Source organism: Belonocnema kinseyi, chromosome 3 (genome assembly GCF_010883055.1).
Source record: "Belonocnema kinseyi isolate 2016_QV_RU_SX_M_011 chromosome 3, B_treatae_v1, whole genome shotgun sequence".
In the NCBI taxonomy this organism is placed as follows: domain Eukaryota; kingdom Metazoa; phylum Arthropoda; class Insecta; order Hymenoptera; family Cynipidae; genus Belonocnema; species Belonocnema kinseyi.
In genome coordinates, this window is record NC_046659.1 from 121,706,519 (window position 1) to 121,728,176 (window position 21,658).

The 21,658-nt window shown below is 29.6% G+C and overlaps 1 protein-coding gene across 1 annotated transcript in view; it reads left to right on the forward strand.

The window, feature by feature from the left end:
* Nucleotides 1-21,658, forward strand: part of LOC117170011 (unconventional myosin-XVIIIa) — a 399,533-nt gene that overhangs the window by 361,275 nt on the left and 16,600 nt on the right. Inside the window, exon 18 of the mRNA XM_033356525.1 lies at nt 18,493-18,852. Coding sequence (XP_033212416.1) covers nt 18,493-18,852 — 360 coding nt within the window. The remainder of the gene's footprint in view (nt 1-18,492; nt 18,853-21,658) is intronic.

Genomic DNA, 21,658 nt, shown 5'->3' on the forward strand with positions numbered 1-21,658 from the left:
AACAATATATTTTCTACCAACCGAGATGAATTTTCAACCCAAAAAGACCAATTTTTTTGAAGACACTTGAATTTTCTACAAAAAAGTTGATTTTTTACGAATAATCATGAATTTTCAATCAATAGAATCAGATTTTTGAACAAAAAATATTAAAATTTAAACAAAAACAGATGAATTTTTAAGTTGAATGAAGTTAAACTTTCAACTTCTAAAGGGCAAATTTCTACCCAAAAATGAAATAGTGAAATTTGTGAATGAAAAAAACAACAAATTTTTAACAAAATAGTGGAATCCTCCACCAAATAAATTTACCAATAATTGTGAAGAATTTTAACAATATATTTAAATTTTCAAGTAAAAATTATTTTCTTTGTGCACCCAAAACGAAACTGTTAAATTTTTAGTTAATTTTCAACAACAAAATACTCTTTATTCAGTTGAGTTCCACCAACATTTACGAATTTTGAACTAAACATTTGAATCCTTAACCAAAAAAGATGTATTTCCTACAATCAAGATATATTTTTCTAAACAAATGTATGCATTTTTCACAAAATACATAAATTTTCTACCAAAATAATTGCATTTTCAACTTATAAATTCCTATCCACAAATAAAATAATGAAAATTTTAGATGAGAAAACGAATTTTGAACAAAGTAATTGAATCCTCCACAAATTAAATGGTTTTTAATCTAAATAACAAATATTTTTTTAACCAAAAATGAAATCGTCAAATTTTTAGTTTAACAAATTAGTTTTGAACAAATTAGTTTTCAACGACAGAAAACTAATTTTCAATCTGTTGAATTCAACCATAAAAGACAAATTTTTAAACAAATAATTGAATCCTTTACCAAATATGGATTTTCAACAAACAAGATGAGTATTATAACTAAAAAGATCAATTTTAAACAAAGACATCAATTTTCGACAATATTGTTGAATATTAAAGCCAAAACTACGAATTATCTACATAACAGTTGAATTTCCAGTTGCGTTTCCAACTAAAATAATAAATCTTCAACAGCAAAATTATCTTTTAAAAATTAGCTCAACTTTAAATCAATTTTTTAACCAGAAACGATTAATTTTCAATTAAAAAATTAATTTTCAACCAAAAATGTAATGGATTATAAGTTTAATAGTTTAGTTCATTTAGTTAAAAAAAGTTAATTCTTAACCAAAGGAACAGATTTTCGACAAAATGATTAAATTTTCAACTAAAGGGATGAATTGAAAACTAAAATCATTAATCTCTGAAAAAAAAATTTCCAACAAAACGATTCTATTATTTCTAATATTTATTTTACATTAAACCGTTTAACTAAATAGCAATTTTCTATGATTTGTATTACACCTAATTGTTAATTTACATACTTTTATACATCCGAATTTTTGTTCTGATTTCTTATTTTCCCAATTACCATTTATTTGATCATAATTTTCATACTTCCGAATCACCATTCGCATGATTCTTGCATTAATGAGTCATAATCCGGCCATTTTGGTAAGAATAAAATTTTAGGTCCGTGAAATTTTGATGACATGGGGCTTATGACATAGAAAATATTTCGGGTACGAAAAGTTTGTAATCATTCAAGTTTACCCAGCTTGACCAATTACCTTCAACGTTTCTTACCCTCAGTTTTTTTCTGTATTTCGCAGTTTATGGAAGACTCCTTATTAGTGAAAATCTTGAGGAGATTTTGTTAAAACAATGGACGAAATAAATAAATAAAAAAGGAACAATCGAAAATAAATGCAAAAGGAGCAAGAACCGAATGGCGCTTATCGCCAACGAACCTCTAAATATTATGGAGATTCATAAAGCGAAAAATTTTTGTCTGGAAGAACCGGGTAAACGATCGTCATCAGAAAATTTACTAAATGTTATTCAAGTTTTTAACGTTACTTCTACTAATCCCTTCACAACCACCTCTTTTACTAACCAAAGTTGTCAGTGACAACCCCCCCCCCCCAACCCTCAAATTTGCACATAGAAAAAAACTGGGGGTACGAAATTTTGCAGGTAATCGTTCAACTAGGGTAATAAGCAGCTGATTCTGAATGCCACAGTTTATATTGTTCATCTCGCATTTACCCTGCTTGACCGAATACTTTCAACGTTTCGTACCCTCAGTTTTTTTCATTATAACGTAGTTTATGGACGGCTCCTTATCAGTGAGAATCTTGAGGAGAATTTGTTAAAATAATAGAGGAAATAAATAAAAAGGGAGCAATCGAAAAAAAAAGAAAAAAGGAAGAAGAACAGGATGGCACTTGTCCCTAACGAGGCTATAAATATTACTCATCACGGAGACTCTAAATGCGAAAAACTTTCATCTGGAAGAACCGGGTAAACGACCGGCTTACGAGCTATCATTTGCCTTGTGGCGATTCGCCTCGTGGCTCTTCAAGCCCTTCAAGCTTGAGTACTTGATCGGCAATGTAGCCCACAGGTATCTGCTGATACGGCCATAAAACATTGGGTAAATCTTTCCTTGTCCTAAATGAATAACCGGCATTATACCGGATTCCAAAGGCACCAAATGAGATTTAACGATGCCTTGAAAGTATCCTGAAATTGTTGTGAAAGTCCCTTAAACGTTTTGTCCCACAGGAGTGCTCACATGAGATTTATACATGCGTAACAATGTTGTAATTACGGTGTCAGCACAAGATTCACGCACGAGAAAAGCCACGAGTATCAAACTTTTTTACTTCAATTTCAATTGGCCATTTACCAGGAAAAGGGGAAGATCAGCGTGTCCATTTATATGTTTTTTTTAAGAAGAAGGGTTTTGTGAAATTAAAATTAAAAATAAACTTTTATTATTGGATGTCAAATAATTTAAATGGATACAAATGCGAAAAAAAGATCGATATTATTATGTTTTGACTTTGTAAACCTCTGCGCATGGCGTGATTGCTAGAGAGATTAATCAGCGGCCTGGGTCTCTGATCCCCGGCTAGATCATTAAGTCATATCCCTCGAAAGGGATATGACTTAATGGTTTAATAATAAAAATATAGTTTTTAAGCCCTTCAAATTAAAAGTTTCTTAAATAGAATGGGGTCGAATAATTTTCATTCCTAGTTCTCAAAGGGTCTTATTTGTAAGGGGATATTCATATATTAAATTTCAACTATAACTCTATATGTTTCGAAATCACTATCCAATATTAGACTTCACATTCGTTCTCCTATTTCGCTCTTATCCCCTTTTTCAAAAATGTTGTCCCTTTGTTTTCAAGAAATTTTTTCTTTCCGCCTTTCCTTGTTTTTTTTTAATTCAACTATATGATTGAAAGTTCAAATAATTTGTTTAAAATGTATTTTTGTTGTTGTTGAAGATTTATAATTTCATGTGAAAACTCAAAAATTTAATAACATTTCTCAACTACTTTGTCGAAAATGAGTTTTTTGTTTATTAAAGACCAATTTTTTCGAACTGAAAATTTAACAATTTCACATTTTTTCAAAACTGATCCATTTAATTGTAAATTGATCTTTTGTATTTTATAATTCATCCTTTTTGATTAAAAATGCTTCTTTTTCGTTTCAAATTGATCTGTTTTGATTGCGGATTCAAATACTTTGATGAAAATACCCCCTTTTTTGTTTAAGAATGCTCTACTTTGTTTAAACTTACACTATGTTTTAAAAAATACATTTATTTTTGTTTCAAGATTCATAATTTTAATTCAAAATTTATGTTTTCAAATCGAAAATGACTGAACTGTTTTGTATAAAATTCTCCTGTTTGGATTGAAAATTCAGCAATTGAGCCTAAAATTTAACTATTTTTATGAAAATTCAACTGTTGGTAGATACTTCACTTTTTTGTTAAAAAATAAAAATTTAATTTAAATAAAAAATTTAAGTTAAAAATCATCGAATTCTACTTATTCCCCTTCAATCCCTCTATTTTTACTGAAACCAATATAATTTTTTCCATTTCATTTGAATTCTTTTGAATTTAACTTGAAAATTTAAAAATGTTTCATTGCATTTTTAAAAGATTCTACAGTAAGAATATTACAAGATTGGAATATATTTGGTTTTTAAATATTGAGAATTTTTAGTGAATAATATTTATATACCTGTGTGTGTGTGAAATATTTTGAAAATAAAGTTTTGCGGCCAACTATAAATTTTAAAAATTTCCAAATTTCAGGATCTACATTTTTAAACTAATCAATCTATTTGAAAAGCTTTTCTATTCAGGTAATTAATTGAAAATCTAAATACTTTTACTTCTTAGAAAATAAAAAACGATCCATTTCGCTTGAAGAGACATGCTTACGATAATTAATTACTTTCATCATAAATTATGAGTTTAAAGCCTCTAAATCATCATTTGTATGACACTGACTTTGGCTTCATGAAAACCACTAAGGCGAATCATTTCACAACGATCGTAATTCTGTCCTTAATATATACTTACCACAATTCAAACTGACGAGTACTTTGAGAAAATGTTTTTTTTTTGTTAGTTCAGGAAATTGTTTCTTTAGCTTTTTTGTTTTAATTTAAAGTACAAATTTGTTCCGTTTAAAATAACGCTTTTAAAAATTTAAATTAAAGAAACTATATGTTTGATACTATTCATTTAATTTAAAAAAAAGTCGATTTCGATACTAGAGGCAAAATGGGCTGATTTGCTCACTGCGAGTGTGAAAGCCTAGGACGAACTCGAATACGAGGCGAAGCCGAGCCGAAGGACGAGAGATGCACCTGCACACTCGCAGTGAACAAAACCGCTTATTTGGCCTCTTGTATGGAAATATTATTATTATTTATGAAGACCCAGGTTATGAATTTAAAAGCTGATTGTTAATTGTTAGAATAAAAAATGTTTAAAATTAAGGATATTTTGAAAAATTAACCTCAAGGTAACTCGATACATTTTTTTAAAATCGAAATTATACTTATTTGGAAATAATAATGATGAGTTGATTGTGATATATAATAAAAGAGGCTTTATAGAAAAATTATTTTTTGATTGTCATAATAAAACATTATAATAATACATGCTTTCTTTACTTAAGTTTATTTTTGGTTAAACTAAATAACATAACACAAACAAATTTTACTTTATTTAAATAAATTTGTATTTGACTGTAGGTAAATATTCATTTATATAAAAAAGTGTTGCTTTAGAAAAACAAAATATTTCTACAATTGGAATAAAAAAAGGTAACCAACAATCTATTTTTAATTGAAGAAACTTCTCTTTGACCATATAGCAAAATAGCATGAGTTTCCAACAACCTGATTCTCACCAACTTAGTAATGACAGTCATCATCTTCCGTGCATCTGAAAAAACATTGTATTTTTTTATATTTATTTTTGCTCTTGTAATATTTTACTTCTATGAGAGCAAAATATTCTAACGAATGCACGAGATTCCTATGATTTGCGGTCTAGTTTATCCAACTTAACTTTCTTCAGCATTCTACAGCTATACTTATGACTGGTCCATTGTGCCATTTAAGAAACGAGGGAAATTTTGTGAAAACAAGAAATCTTGTTGAAATAGTTGATATTTTATGGGAATCGTTGGCAGACTTTGATGGATTTTAGTTGTTGGGATTTTATTTATTTTTTTATAGTTTAAATGAAAGGCTTTCAAATTGCACAATTACGAATTCAAGGTTTTCAAATTTAGTAGTTTTAAATTGAGTAAGTTCAAAGTCAAATTTTTTTAAACATAAAAATACATTATTTAATATATTCGAAATTGAGCCATTCTAAACTTGAAGGCTTGAATTTCTGTAGTCTCCAAACTGGATTTTAAAAGAGTTTTTTTAGCTGAGTTTGAGAATCCGAAAGATTTTTATTTCCAAAGCTCCTAAAGTTTCAAGTTTTTGAAATTGATCTAGAGATTCACATTCCGAAAATTACTGTTGAAATTTAATTGTAAATTAATTCTTTTTGATTAACAATTCAACTATTTGGTTAGAAATGTAATTATTTAATTCAAAATTCAACTGTTTTCTTGAACAATTGTTTTTATTTCTAGAGCATTCACCGTTTATGGTTAACAATGAACTTTTCTGTTAACAATTCAACCTAAAAAAAAAAAAATTACCTTTTTGCCTTGTAAATACAACTATTGTGTTAAAAACTTGTATCTTTTTATCAAATGTTAGACTCTTTGGTACAGAATTTAACTTCGTTGAAATTTTGTTTGAGTTCAACTTTTTAGTTTGAGAATTAAACTATCTTTCGAAAAATTCGAGTTTTTGGCATGAAAATTCAACCATCTATTTAAAAATTTAACTATTTTAGTGAAAATTTGTCTCTTGATTGAAAGTTAAAATATTTGGTTTAAAAATCATATTTTGGTTGAAAATCATCTTCTATTTTTTTTCTTTAACTTTTCAGGTGGACAATTAAACTGTCTTCAAAAAGTTCGACTTTTTGGGAGTTGAAATCTCAAAAATGTATTTAAAAATTCAACTATTTTGGTGAAAATTTATCTCTCTTTATTGAAGGTTCAACTATTTGTTGTAAATTGAATTGTTTGGTTAAAACATTATATTTCTATTTGATTTTAATAATTTGGTTAAAAATTCGTCTTTCTGGTTTAATCTTAATAGGTAGAAAAATATTTGTTTAAAAATTCAATTATTTTTTTTAAAATCATCTTTTTCAGTTAAAAATTCAATTGTTTTGTGTAAAATTGGTATTTTTGGATAGAATATTCGTCACGTTTCATTTAAAGTTCAATAATTTGGTTAAAAATTATTTTTTTGGTTTGTTTGGAAATTCGACATTTTGATTGAAGATTCATCTCTGTCGGAAAATAATTTGTCTGTTTTGTTGAATATTTCTCTTGTTAGATAGAAAATCTATTCTTTTGAATTGATAATATATAATTTTTGTTGACAATGAACTTTTTGTTAAGAAATTCTTTTTTTCGATCTGGAAATGCAACTTCTTCTTCTTCAAAAGTTCAGTTATTTTATTGAAAATTGCCTCTTTCCACAAATAATTCAAACTAAATAGTTGTTTTTCAAATCTTATGTTGAACATTCGTATTGTGAGATGTGAGGTTCAAATATAATTTAGTTAGATTACACTTTTGCTGGTTTTTCGATAGATATCGTTTTTAATTAGCATGAGTAATATCATAATTGTAAAGAAGAATTTTTAAGTGGCATTAAGGTTAATAGCATATATTTTTGTTCTGCAATTAATAAACTTTTTTTTAATTAAAAAAAATACGAAATTGAGATTTCTTATGTTTTGTCCCGTACTCACTCACCGGACTCTTCAGTAAGGCAACGTGAATAAGTAATGTCTAGGTAGGACTTTCAGGGAGGAAACATGAAAAATCCCATTTGTATTTTTATAGAATTTTTAAAAAATTCATTGCAGAACAAAAATGAATATTATCGATCCTAAAGTCAATTAAAAAATCTTCACAGTGAAAAATAATTATTACTATCTGATATTTAGGAACCGATAAAAATACCTTTCGAGTTCATATCCTGTTTCTAAAAAAGATACATTTTGCCGTAAAACGTATTTGAAAGCCTGGGAAAAAATGCAGTTACCTGGGTAGCAGAATAGCTTCAGAGAACTGATAATGAAGAGGTACATAGGCTGCATTAAAGAGGGAAGTTAAAATCTTTAGGTGTGACTCTTGTGAAGGCTCTACATAAAATGGGAATGGGATTTTGAATGGAATATAGACCAGCACCCGACGTTCCGTTTCGGAATTCCAGGTACCATGTATAACGAGCAATTGGGTTCAGTAGGCAGTTTTTAACCATTATTTCCCTGCAACCAGGAGTTTTATTCGGGACACTTTTAAACTAAAACTCGTGCCAGAGGACACAATGGGCATCATGTTTTTTGGCCATTCGTCTATCTGGATATAAAATTCGTTCTTTTTAATTAAAAATTCTTCTTTTTTTTTAATTCAACTCTCTTCGAAAAAATTAATTATTTAGTCGAAGTTTGTTAGTTCTTAAATTTTTTGATGTTAATTGTTTTTTTTCTATTGGTCTAAAATAAATATTTCTTTAATATTGATTTTGATTTCTAAATTCTGAAGAAATTGCTCTCAAGCTCCGTTGGGCTCCGAACCCATATCTTTCAGATTGCTGGTCTGAGAAGCTACGGAGAGACGAGATTATTTTATATATTTATTACTTTTTGATTAAAAATTGCACAATTTTGTTAAAAGAGGTCACTTTTTTGGATAGTTGATTTAACTGTTTTGTTGAAAAATCGTCAGTTGTCCGCTAGTGCCACTATTTCTGTACTTTAACTTAAAATTGTTTGTAAGTTTTTAACAAAAAAGATTAGTTTTTAACAAAACAGCTGAATTTTCAACCGAAAATATGAATTTTCAATAAATTACGTAAATTTTCCGTAAATCAGTTGAATTTCCTACAAAATTATTAAATTTTTAAGGAACTGCATTTTCCGCCTGAAGATAGTAATTTTCATCAGCAAATGTAATATTTGATATTCAAACAAAAAAGTTTTTTATTGTAAATAAAAAAGAGTTGAATGCATCCAAAAAGATGAATTTAAAAAAAAAACTTGAATCCACAAGTAAAACAGAATCTTTTTTAACCATACAATTGCGTTTTTAACAAAAAAATTGATTTTCTACCAAAAAAGATGAATTGACAAAATACATTTTTAGTTACATTTTCACCTAAAATGCCAGAGACAAATTCTGTACAATAAAGTGGCATTTTCATTAAGAAAATACACAATTTCAACAAAATACATACATTGTTACCAACTACTTTAATTTTCTACCAAAAAAGACGATTTTTCAACAAATTACATAATCAAAAACTAAATGTTTATGAATAATGGATTCAATGTTAGTCCAGATTTTCTTTGATCTATTTTTAATTTATAGCTTATTCGTTTCTAAAAACTTGTAAATTAATAATTGAATTTTTTAATTAAAAGAGATAAAATTTTAACAACAAATTTAATGTACAACCATCCAGATGAATTTTCCACAAAATTATCAAATTTTCAGATTAGAAAATACCTTTTAACAAAAGGTAAATTAAATTTTCAACTAAGATTTTTGAACAAAGTACATCAATTTCTAACCAAGTATTTAAATTTTCTACCAAATTGTTTAACTTTCGAGCAATTTTTCTTTAACCAGACAGTTGCATTCTCAACCAGAAAAGATTAAATTCCTACAGAAACAAATTTTTAATAAATTTACAATAAACAAAATATGTTAGTCAAGAAAGAAACAAAATTCCAATTATATGGTGGGAATAAAATCAAAAAGACGAATTTTCAACAAAGCAGTTGAACTTCTACCAGGAAGTATGACTTTTGCAAATTTTTGGAATTTTCAAAAAAATAATTCAATTTTGAAGCAAATAAATAATACAATTTTTAAATCGCGATATATGAATTCCCAGCGAAAATAAAAAAAGACTTGGTCTGAAATGAATAAATAGAAGTTTTTATACTTTATAGATTGAAGAATTTTTAATACTTAGAAAGTGTTATGCCACTTTTTTTTAAATTTGTGACACTATTTATACTATTTTTCACCTTCAAAGTGAGTCCGAGGCCTGATTCTATCGAAAATGTTCATATGGTTTTCACTATAGAATAGAAAAAATTATTTTTATGTAACTTTGAATATTAAACAAAACTATATATAATATAGCCACTACCTGGCCAACTTGACCAACGGGCATTAAAGTGGCATGCACATTAAAGCGCCGCTAGACAAAAGTACCAGTGACCCACATCTTTGCTATGGAGAAACTGCTCGCACGATTTTCTTGATGCCCTTCGTGCCTCGTCGACCCCAAAACAAATATCGCGGATACGGAAGAGATCCTACTATCGTGATTTCAAATGAAAATGTGGAGGCAAACATTCCTTAGTTTCGAGATTTCAGGATTAGAGGATTTCTACAACTATGATTTAAAGGCCTTGAAAAAGGAAAAGATAAATACTCTGGTCTTCATAAATTCCTCTGTTACAGGTCTCAGATATAGAACGACTTATTACAAAAATAGATAGGATTTGAAATATACTTTTCTCTTTTAAGGATAAACTACTAATGAAATTCTTGACTTTGCAGTCATTCTAAAGGAAAAAATGATAAAAAAATCCTGGGTAGATCAGGCGATAGCGCTTCAAGTTTGGAATCAGAATGTCCAAGCTCGATTCCTACTGACCGAATTTTTTACACATTTTTTTTCATTTAAATTTGTATTGCTATTGGATGGTAAATTTATTTAAATAAAGGCCAATACTTATTTTTAATAGTTTTTGTCCAAAAGTAATTCAGTTGACGAGGTGGGATAAGGAGGATGGGGGGGGGGCGATTCTTAGAATAATATAGAATTACCATGTTGCGTATTTAAAAGACACGTTCGTTTAAAAAAATTCTCTTTAGCAATCACGCCAGGCAAAGAGGTTCTCAAAGTCACCATGTAAATTTAAAAACTATTTGCCGCCACATTTTCCTGTCCTGGCACACCTATTTATCTTTCTTCACGTCCATACATTGTCTTATGTAGGTCTCATGTTTCTATGGTTACTTATATCTTTCCGATTTAGGGTCTCGTTGACACATTCCCACCGTTCTTTCGTCGGTTTCCCTCTGGTTACGCGTCCTTTACTTTACCTAAGTCAATTTGTTTCTTCAGTCGTTCTTGTTTCTTCCTCTCAACATCCCTAAACCATCTCAACAAATTTCTTTCATTATTGACAAACAGTGTTTATTTTACACCACATTCTTTAAGAATCCTCGCGTTATTGAATTTGTCCATTAGCGTTTTACCGCAGATATTGCGCAGGAATTTCATGCCATCCGCGTTAACTTTACTTAAACCATCTCAAGCAAGAGTGGCGCTAAAGTAGGCTTTTTTTAGCATAATTTCGGACCTCGCTAGCGACCTGGGAAAAAAATATTGTACAGGCATGAAATTACTCGTCCTTGAAACCCGCTGTAAGCATAGCTTTTCGTTTTTAGACAACTAAAAAAATTACCCCTTTTTAGTGGTTTTCAATGGCGAGTAATTCGCTACCTGTAACATATTTTTATATTTTTTCCCCCAGGTCGCTAGGGAGGTCCAAAAAATAGGCTAATTTTGGCGTCATACTTTCTTTTATTCTTGACAAACAGTGTTTCTTTTACAACACTGATTTTACACTTTTATCACTTTTACAACAGTGATTCTTTTAGAATTCTTTCGTTATTGACTTTGTCCATTAGCGTTTTACCGCAGATATTGCGCAGGAATTTCATGTCATCCGTGTTAATTTTACTCAAACCATCTCAGCAAATTTCTTTCTCTCTTGATAAGTAGTGTTTCTTGTACACAAGATCGAATCCATTTCAAATCAGGCAGGTTCTACACTTGAAGTTGCAGAATTTCTCGGGAACGATATATGTTTTTTATAGGAAATTAGGCGATAGGTATTTTTGAGATTTGTGGCAACATTTTTTTTTACGGAGTTATGCGTATTTGCATTTTTGGCTTTGTTGGTAAAAAAAACTTTTTTTTAAAGCTTATATAACTTTTGACCTAATTGAGAGATTTTAGATTTGTTTTCAGATTCTGGTAGAGTTTTTTGCCTTTTTGAACCATTTCCGAGAAATGAAGTTTTGTTTTTTTTTCTCGGAAATGGTGCAAGATATCATGAATGAATAAAAAAACTTTTTATAGAACCCTCTTAACTGTACAAAATATTTTCTGAACATTTTTGCGTATCTACTGTCGTTTTAAAGAAAAATGCGAGAATTCGATTTCATGAAAAAAAAAATCTCCTACATAAAACTCAAAAGTTATTTTCCTCATAATAGTAAAAAGTCAACAAAAAATTGGCAAAAAATATTCTGTATCTCCATGTATAGAACCTGTCTGATTTGAAATGGATTCGATTGAATCCTCTCGTTATTGACTTTGTCCATTAGCGTTTTACCGCAGAATTTCATGTTTTCCGCGTTAATTTTATTTTTATCCATTTCTCGGTTAGACTTGGTTTGATTCCTAATAATATATAAAAAAGTATAATAAGATTAAGGCAAATATTGAAATATAAAGAAGCAGTAAAATTAAACGATACAAAAATAAGACTTTTGTTTATTTCAGTAGAATTTTAAAGATTTTGAAAATAAAGAATTTTTCTAAACAATTTTGAATGTTTGCAAGAGAATAAAAAGTTTTTCAAAAGATTCCTAGGCAAATGTCCAACGGTATATGGACTCATGATAAAGGACTTGAATCATACTTTGACAGCGAGGGTGAACTCTGTTTCTCCGGGGTTTTGAAATAAAAGGGCATAGTATAATAAGTTTCAACTACATTGCTATAGGACTTGAATCGCCCAGCCTTACAAGAAAATTATAATAAAAAGGGCTGGAATTTCTAGAATAAAAAAATATATGAAACTGGTCCCTTTTAATAAAATCGATCAGTTTTATGTTACAACAACAAAAAAATGAAATGACATTGCCATTTTGTACGAAACCCTAGAGTCAAAAAAAGAATATTTGAATGCAATTTCGTGGGAAAGTAACGAGGCTATCGAGAGTACAGTATAATGATAAGCAGAACTGTCGGACTACAACGTAATTAGCGAGAGAGAGAGAGAGAGAGAGAGATTCTGCCGAGATAATAAAATAATCACGTACCAAATGACTTTTATTGCAGATCGTATGAGAGTCTCTGGATCACATAACATGATTATTATCTACTTCCACTAGAGAACTAAATAAAAATTAAAATGACCTTGATCTTGTCGTTTTTCAACAATGTAATTTGCTTTCATTGCCGTGAGTCTTGATGAACTCACTGGAAACTCAGAAATTAGCAGGTGCCTCCGAAGCCATTATCGTCTATAATTAAAGAATCCCTCTCTAAATTGTCCAATTTACAAGGAATAAAATACACTCAACTCCCGATATAACAGGCAGGGAATGTCAACCCTATCTGTTGGATTTGGACGCATGATGCAACTTCGTGCAACTTCTCTCATCACAAAAAAATATACCCTAAGTATAATGATAAAGAAAAAACAAGAAATCCATTTTTATATCTTAATATTCAATATTTCCCTCTTTTACCCCTTTCAAAAAAATTCTTTTTCCCCCTTTTTGAAGAAAATTCCCCTTTTTCTCGTTTTTCTGCTTAAATGCGAACTGACTTAATTAAATCTAATTAGAAAATCTAACTATTTTTCGTTGAAAGTAAACTCTTTTTAATTGAAAATTCTGTTTTTCTCTTCCATTTTTTGCCGAAAATTAATCATTTTTGGTTGAAAATCTTCTGGATCGAAAATTCGAAAAATTTGGTCAAAATTAATTTTATTAGTTTAATACCCATCTCTTTGGTTCAAAACTCTACTGTTTGGATGAGCATTCAATTAATTTGTTGAGAATTAAACTATTTTGTTTAAATGTAATCTTTTTTTACGAATAATATTTTTTCTTTCCGGGTACAAAATGAATCTTTTGGTAAAAAATGCATCTCTTTTAAATAAAAATTTTATTACTTTGTTGAAAATCCGTCTTTTTGTATAGTTAATTGCGTCCTTTTAGGTTTAAAATTCACGTTTTGATAGAAAAGTATCCTTTTTTATTTAAAAATTCTTTCTTTTGGATTACAATATCGACTATTATAATTTTGGCTCATACCTAGAGATCACATATTTGTGCTCAATTCACTTATAAACAACAAACTTAAACGAGAGGGTGGGAAATTGTACATGGCCTTTGTAGATTTTAAGAAAGCCTTCGATACAGTCGACAGGAAAATTCTCATAGAAAAATTGCAGAATCTGGGAATTAGAGGCAGAATGCTGAAGATGGTCGAGGCAATTTTTAGTAAAACGACAAACGAAATAATAACTGGGGAAGGAATTTTGGATAGCTTTAAAACAACTAGAGGCGTAAGGCAAGGTTGCCCATTAAGCCCCACTCTATACAATATTTTTACAGAAGACTTAGAAGAAGGGTGGGGAAAAAATAACTTAGGAGGAACAGTAATAGGACAAACGAAAATATTTGGAATCAAATTTGCTAATGATCTAGCCGCGGTAGCAGATACTGCCGGGGGTCTCAATGAAATGCTGAAAGAATTAGTAAAATATGTGAATGAAAATAAGTTAGAAATAAATATTAATAAAACTAAAGTAATGATATTTAGGAAGGTTATAGGAAAAAGGCAGGAGAATCTTGGAGAATTGAAGGAGAAGAACTTAAAATAGTGGACTGCTATAAATATCTAGGATTTTGGTTCTCGACAGGAGGAACGTATACTAAGCACATCCAAAAAATGGTAGGAAAAGCACGAATAGCCACAAATGCTGCATGGGGGATTATGAAAAGGCCAAATGTAAGTAAACTAGGGAAAAGGTTATATTTGATGGATACATTGGTAAAAGCAGGCAGTTTATATGGAGCAGAAATTTGGGGACGGGAAAGAAGAGAAGAAATCGAGAAGCTACTAGAAATCATGGACATGGAGGAAAATAGATGGCCAAAAATTTGCTTAAAAGAGGAACTATGGGGGATTTCGAACAAGAATCCTTCCAAATGGGGAGCAAAACTTGAGAAAGCGTTTGGACAGGTTGGAGATGGGGAATCATTAAATTGGATTTGGAAAGGGATAAGAAAGGAGGAGGTGAAAAATAAGCTAGCAGGAGTAAAAAATATGAGAATAGATCAGGAAATACAGTCGGACTGGGGAAAGTTAGATAGCTCAAGTTACTGTAAGGAATACAAAAATTGGAAAAAGAATATAGGAAGAGAAGAATATTGGGATAGGTCAAATTTAAGCTTCTCACTTAAAGAGCAATGGGAAAGGATCCGATGCGGAAACGTTGGGAAAGCGGGTAACAAGGGATATGTTGATACTAGTTGCAGACTGTGCGGGGAAAGTGAAGAAAATCTTGCTCACATTCTAAGATGTCCCGGCTTGAAGGGACAGTCAAACTGAAATTTATCCAGAGATATTAAGGATTGGATTGGGGCTAGAACAGGAATAGCTCTAGAGATACATGTAGCCGAATGCTTAGTGGGATTGCCGAGCCCCATTATCTGCGAATGGACAAAGATGTTTGAACAGAAGGCCAGAGAGAAGGAAGAAATAAATTTAAGTAAAAATATAAATCGAACGACATAAAAGCAATTTTTATTTAAGCTTAATATGTAATTGAGGGTTCATCAAATATTGTAAAAGCATGCAAAAGCACACAATGGAGAAATAAATTTAATCGAATCTATAATTTTGGCTCATAGATCATCTCATTTGGTTGAAAATTTAACTATTTTTTTGGAACTTCATCCTTTTGGATAGAAAATTTGTCCTTTTCGATAAAAAATTCATTTTTTATTAGAAAAGTAATATTTTTTTCTAGAAAGTTCATTCTTTTTGGTTGAAAAGTATATTTTAAATCTTTGTTTCAAATTCATATCTTTTTTTAAATTAAATTTTTTTTTAATCTTAAAAAGTCATCCTTTTTTTGAAAATTTTACTAACTGGTTGAAACTTAAACTACTTTGAAAAAAATTCAGTTTTTGGTTAAACATTTATCTCTTTCTGTAAAAATTACAGTTTTTATTGAAAATTTAACTGCTTCTTGACTTTTCGGTTTGAAAATTCATCGTTTGTGGTTAAAAATTCAACTGTTTGGCTGAAAATTAACCTTTTATTGTGTGGATTCCACTATTTGGTTGAAAACTGGTTTTTTCGGTTAAGAATCCATCCCTTTGTTTGAAAGTTATACTATTTGGCTGAAAATGTTTTTTTTTTTAAATTTTTTACTGAAAATTAAGTTATTCCATTTTCGGTTAATAATGAATATTTTTCAGTTGAAAGTTCAAGTATTTCGTTGAAAATTCGTTTATTTTGTGAAAAATTCCTCTTTTTCATAGAAAATTTATCTTAGTTCATTTTTCAGCTTTTTTTTATGAATTCATCTATTTTATTGTTAAATTCATCTATTTTGTAAAAAATGCAATTATTGTGTTGAAAATTCAACAATTCGGTTGAATTGTTTTATTGAAAAGACTTCCTGGATTGATAATACAATTATTTTGTTGGAAATTTGTATTTTTGGTTTGAAAATTCATCTCTTTTAGTGAAAATTTCATCTTTTCTTTATTGCAATTGTTTAGTTGATAATTAATATATTTTGATTTAAGATCCAACTATTCTGTTAAAAATTGGTCCTGTTTGGTTAATTTGAACTGTTTTTTACTTAGAATTTAAGTCATTGTTGGATGAAATATGAACTTTTACCATTTTCCCTGTGAATTCATCTTTTTGGGTAAAAGTTCACTTGTTTAGTTACAAGTGGAACTACTTTAACGAAAACTAATTTTTTGTTGGATATTCATTTATTTTGTTGAAAATCGAGCTATACTTTTAAAAATTAATCTTTTCTACCAAAAATTTGATTATTCCATGTTTGTTAGATCTCTTCTATTTGAAAATTCATCTATTTGGTTAAAAATTCATTTATTTGGTTGAAAAATCATCTTTTTGAGTAAAAAATTAAACTATTTTGTTGAAAATGCAATAAATTTCGATTTGAATTTTTAGGAATATAATACCTAGATTAACTTTATAAAAAAAAAAAATATCCCCCCATTAATTCCCTGTTTTGGCCGAAAATCACCGTATTTTCCCTATTTTTAGAATATTTTGGTTTGTGAAGTCTGGGAACGATAATTTGATATTGAATATCGCTACGTGGAAATTTAAATTTGTTTCCGCTAAAGAGCATTTTTATTTGCTTATCGAGAAGTTGATCCGCTTGTTCAGTGTGATGGTAAGTATTTTTACAGATCTCGATCCAATTCCAATTTACGAGGCGCCAGGGTAGAACAACTATAATACACGCAGCCGGTTTATCTAAAAAATTGAATCTCGACTGTTTTGTTTTCATCGTGATCACCGGTGATTATCGTATTGCTCCCTAGTGCACGTCGCCGGCGATGTCCTCCTTCCCTTCTTGATGTTCTTTTTCCATTGGGAAGAGGACTTGGCCTCCAGCCAAACCCGTCCGTTTCTTCTCAGAATAACTCGGAGGTGACCACCTCCTCCACGAGCGTCACACCTCCGGACAAACCGGGTGGCCGACGAAGCAGTCGCTTTTTGATTCTTCCTCGATCCGGTTGTCATCGGTTACGCAATTGGGAAGTGGCAGTCATGAACCCTCGGTAACGCTTCCCTCGGAAATGCCTCTAAAAGGAACGACCTCAAAGACTCCTTTAGAAATCATTCAAATTTTGTTCGTTTTTGAACTAGAAATAAGAAATCAGATCAAGGATACCAAGTGTTACAAGTTTTGTATTTGATAGATAGCGAAAAGTAATAAAAGGTGACAGCGGTGGGATCGATTCTAACTACCGATGGAGCAAAGAATTTCTTCATTTACTGCCAACTGCTTTCAGTTGTCTCCTCTAGAGAAATCCCGTCAGATTCTTCTTCTGGAGATAAAATGCCTGATTTAAAGAAATTACTTTAACTTATTTGAAACCACCTGTTCAGAATGCCTCTTCCGTCCACAACAATGATGGCAGGGATGCCATCTTCAATTTCAAGAGAAGGTTCGGCGACCCCGACGAATGAGAGAAATGAGAGACCAATCAATTCAAGATTGGAAACAATTTCTAATAGTCTTTTCAGAAGACCACCTCTTCCTCCTAATCATTTCCAAACGAAACCTCTGAGCAAAATTGCAATCATAAAACCAAACTATGCAACAAGGATAATCAGCAGGAGCCCTTCGCCGAGTATAAGTTGCAGAAGTTATGCATCAAGTTCGAGAAATTTTAATGGATCGAATTCGTCTCTGACGAGATCACCCAGGTCCTCTTCTTCTTTAGGTTCAACGGGATCAACTTTTATGAAGTCTCCGACCCCGAGAAGAATTTTTCCTCAGGAAAGTCATTCCTCTGGACTCGACCTGGAGGAACTTTCGAGTAAAGAACAAGCTCCGGTGGTTTTTGATGCGAGTTTGAATTTTGTATTGGGTATACAAAACCAGAAAGTGAGGCACTCTTTCAAACCGACTGCATCTCATCTTGAAGCTGAGACTGCTTCCAATTTTTTAACTTCGAGGATTTCTCAATTTCTGCAGAAGACGGATCATATCATGGATGAGTGGAAGAGGATTGGTCACAGAAATGAAGCTAATGAGATGATTGATTCTCAAAATAGGGATCTGATGAAGAGTAAGAGTGCGACAAATATTATGATTAAAGGATTCAAGTACTACAGTAGGTCTAGCAGTGTCGGAAGGAGTCCCTCAAGGCCTGCTTCCAGACTTTCTGAAGATACGCTTTCGGAATATAATGGAGAGGTCAGAACTCCTTGATGAAAAGAAATTTTGTTGAAAAGAATTAATGTTTTGGGATTATTATTTCACTTAAATTATTCAAGTGTCAGAAATGATCAGATCTAGTTTAAGTTTCGATTTGAGGCTATAGAAATTCATCCTTTTCTGTTTCAGCTGAGTGAAATGACAGCAGATTTTGCAGAAGAGCATTCCACATCAACCCTAGCTGCAGAAAGAATAGATGCAGAAACATCAGAACGTCTTCGCCTCGAACAAGAACTCCAGGATGTCAACGAAGCGAATAAAAATCTTCAACAAGCAACCGAACGACTGGAAATGGAACTTCTTTATGCCCGGGCAGCTGATCTGAATGGCGTCGCTTCTGATGGTGAAGATGGAGAAGATGGTGGTGTTTACAAACAGAGATACGAACATGTCATGCGAGAGTTGGAATTCTTCAAAAGAAAAATGGCCCAGCAACACGAAGATGACCTGGAGCAATTGGTTGGCCTCAAGAAACAATTGGAGAAAAAGGTAAATACATTGTTCCATTTTTGTCAATACCAAAACAGTTTTAGACAGATTTTTATGATCAGGGCTGCCGTTTAATTATTCACTTCTTAGTGACTTTTTAGTGATTTTTTAAAAGAAAAAGTAACTATAGTCATTTTTTAAAGGAAAATACCACATTAGTAGCTTATTTTCATGTTATTTGAAATTTTATTTAAAAAAAAATTAATTATTCTATGTGTGATAGCCACAGTGATCCATGGTATAAAAATGGTATCCAATATCAGACTTTACTCTCTTTCCTTTTTGCTCTTTTCCTCTTTCTTAAAAAATTCCTCTTCTCCCTATTTTTAAGAAACTTCCCTTTTTTTGCTTAATTGCAGACTAAATTGATAGAACACAATAAGAAAATCAAAATAGTTTGAGCATTTAATTAATTTATTGAGAATTAAACTATTTGGGTGATTATTTCCTGAAAAATTGATCTTTTTAGCTTCGAAAATCGATTGTTTGTTTCTCTATGTTTAAAATTATCTTTTTACTGGAAAATAGATCTTTTTAGTATCAAAAGGCAAATTTTCTCTAAAACATTCGACTTAAAGGCGTAAAAACTCACCATTTCAGTTTAAGGTTTTGCTTTTTTGGTAAAAAAATCATCTTTTTGGTCGTAAATGAAACTTTTGCGTTGATAATTAAATTGTTTTGTTTAAAATTCGACCACTTGATAGAAAAAAATCATCTTTGGCTAGAAAAGTCATTTTTGTTGTTGTTGAAATTTAATTATTTTTGGTTGAAAAATTTACTATTAATTTTATGGTTCAATATTTAATTATTGCATTGAAAAATCAACTATTTTTTCAAGTCATATTTTTATTAATAATCTAACTGGTTTATTAACTGTTTTGTTGAAAATTAATCATTTCTTATTTAAAAATAAATTTTTTTCTAAAAAAAACTTTTCGTTTAAAAACCCAATTTTTTTCTTAAAATTTAATCTATTTTGGTAGAAATTAATTTGTTTTTGGCTGAACCTACAACTATTTTTCTGAAAAATCAGCTTTCTTTATAAAAATAAGATTTTTTCTTGAAAATTAATATCTTTTCTGGTAAAAATGGTATTTTTAAATTGAAAATGCACCTGTTTGATTGATGATTAATAATGTGTTTTGGTATAAGATTTAACTATTTTATTTAAAATTAATTTCCTTGTTTAAAGATTCAACCTTTTAGTTGAAAATTCATCTCTTTGACTGAAAATTGAACAATTTTGTTGACTATTCGCTTTTCTGTTAAGAATTAATTTTTTAACTGAAAATTAAACTATTCCATTTATAACTAAAAGTTTATCTTTTTTCATGGAAACTTTAGCTGTTTCATTAAAGATTCATGTATTTTGTTCAAAATTCTTTTTTTTTTTGCACAGAAAATTAATCTTCTTGATTGAAAATTCATCTTTTTATAAAATTATTATTTTTTATTAAAAATTCGTCTTTTTATTGTAAATTCAACTTTATTTGTAGGAATGTTATATTTTTTGGTTAAAAATACAACTTCTTGATTGAAAATTAATCATCTGTTTTGATTTAGGATTCACTTTCGTGTATTTGGTGGACAATTGAACTCCATTTTTGGAAATTTAGCTTTCTTAGTTGAATTCAACTATTTTCAATTTAAAATTAAAATATTTTTTTTGTAGTATCGATTGTTTCATTTTTCTTTGAGAATTTTCCTTTTTAGACCAAACATTTGATCTGTTTTCAAACAAATTCGTCTTTTGTCTTGAAAATTTAACTCAACTATTTTGATGAAAGTTCATTTTTTTGTTTGAAAATTCATTTTTTCTGAAAATTTAACTTTTCCACTTTCGGTTGGAAATTTATATATTTTTATTGAAGATTCAAACGATTTCTTTAAAAAATTAATTTATTTCGTTAAAAATTTGGCCTTTTTGGTAAAAAATTAATATTCCTGGTAAATATTTCATCTTCTTTGTTTGAAATATCAACCATTACATTTTTTGTGATAAAATTCATCTTTGTAAGTGGAAATATTGACAATTTTGGTGAAACTTCAATTATTTATGGAAACGTTGAACTATTCGTTGGTAATTCACGAATTTTTTCGAAATTTCTTTTTTATTTTAGTAAAAAATTAATCTTATTAATTGTAAATTCATCTTTTTGGGTAAAAACTAATTTATTCCTTAAAATATCTAAAAATCCATTGATATCTTTGGAATCGTTGAAAATCCCATGAAATTTTGTTTATTTTTCAATCTACCAAATACTTTGGAATCCCGTGACATCTTTAAAAAAAGTTAAAATCCTCTAGTATAACTTGAAAATCGATGGAATCTTTTAAAATTTGTTTATACATTAAGAAATACCATACTACTTTTTTTTATTTAAAATTGATTTCGTCAGATGGAATTTTTTTTTGAACACTAATTGATTCAAATATTTTAAAAAAATTTGTTTTTGTATAAAATGTCATCTGGTTTAAGCGAAATTTAATCTTTCTTGAATAAAAATGCAATTATATGATAGAAAATTAGACAATTTTGTTAAAAAGGTGAAAAATTCGTCTTTATGGATTGAAAATTCAATTTTTTTAAATTATCTGTTTCATTTAAAAATTCATCTGTTTTAGTATCAATTTAATTTTTTTTTAATATTTGTATTAGTAATTAAACTACTTGGGTAAAAGTTAAACTACATTGTTAAAAATGTTCGTTTTTTTTTAATTGAAAGCTTATGTCTTTGTTTGAAAATTTAACTGTTTAGTGGAAAAGTGTCTTTTCTTGGTTTAAAATTTCATTTTTTTGGGGGTA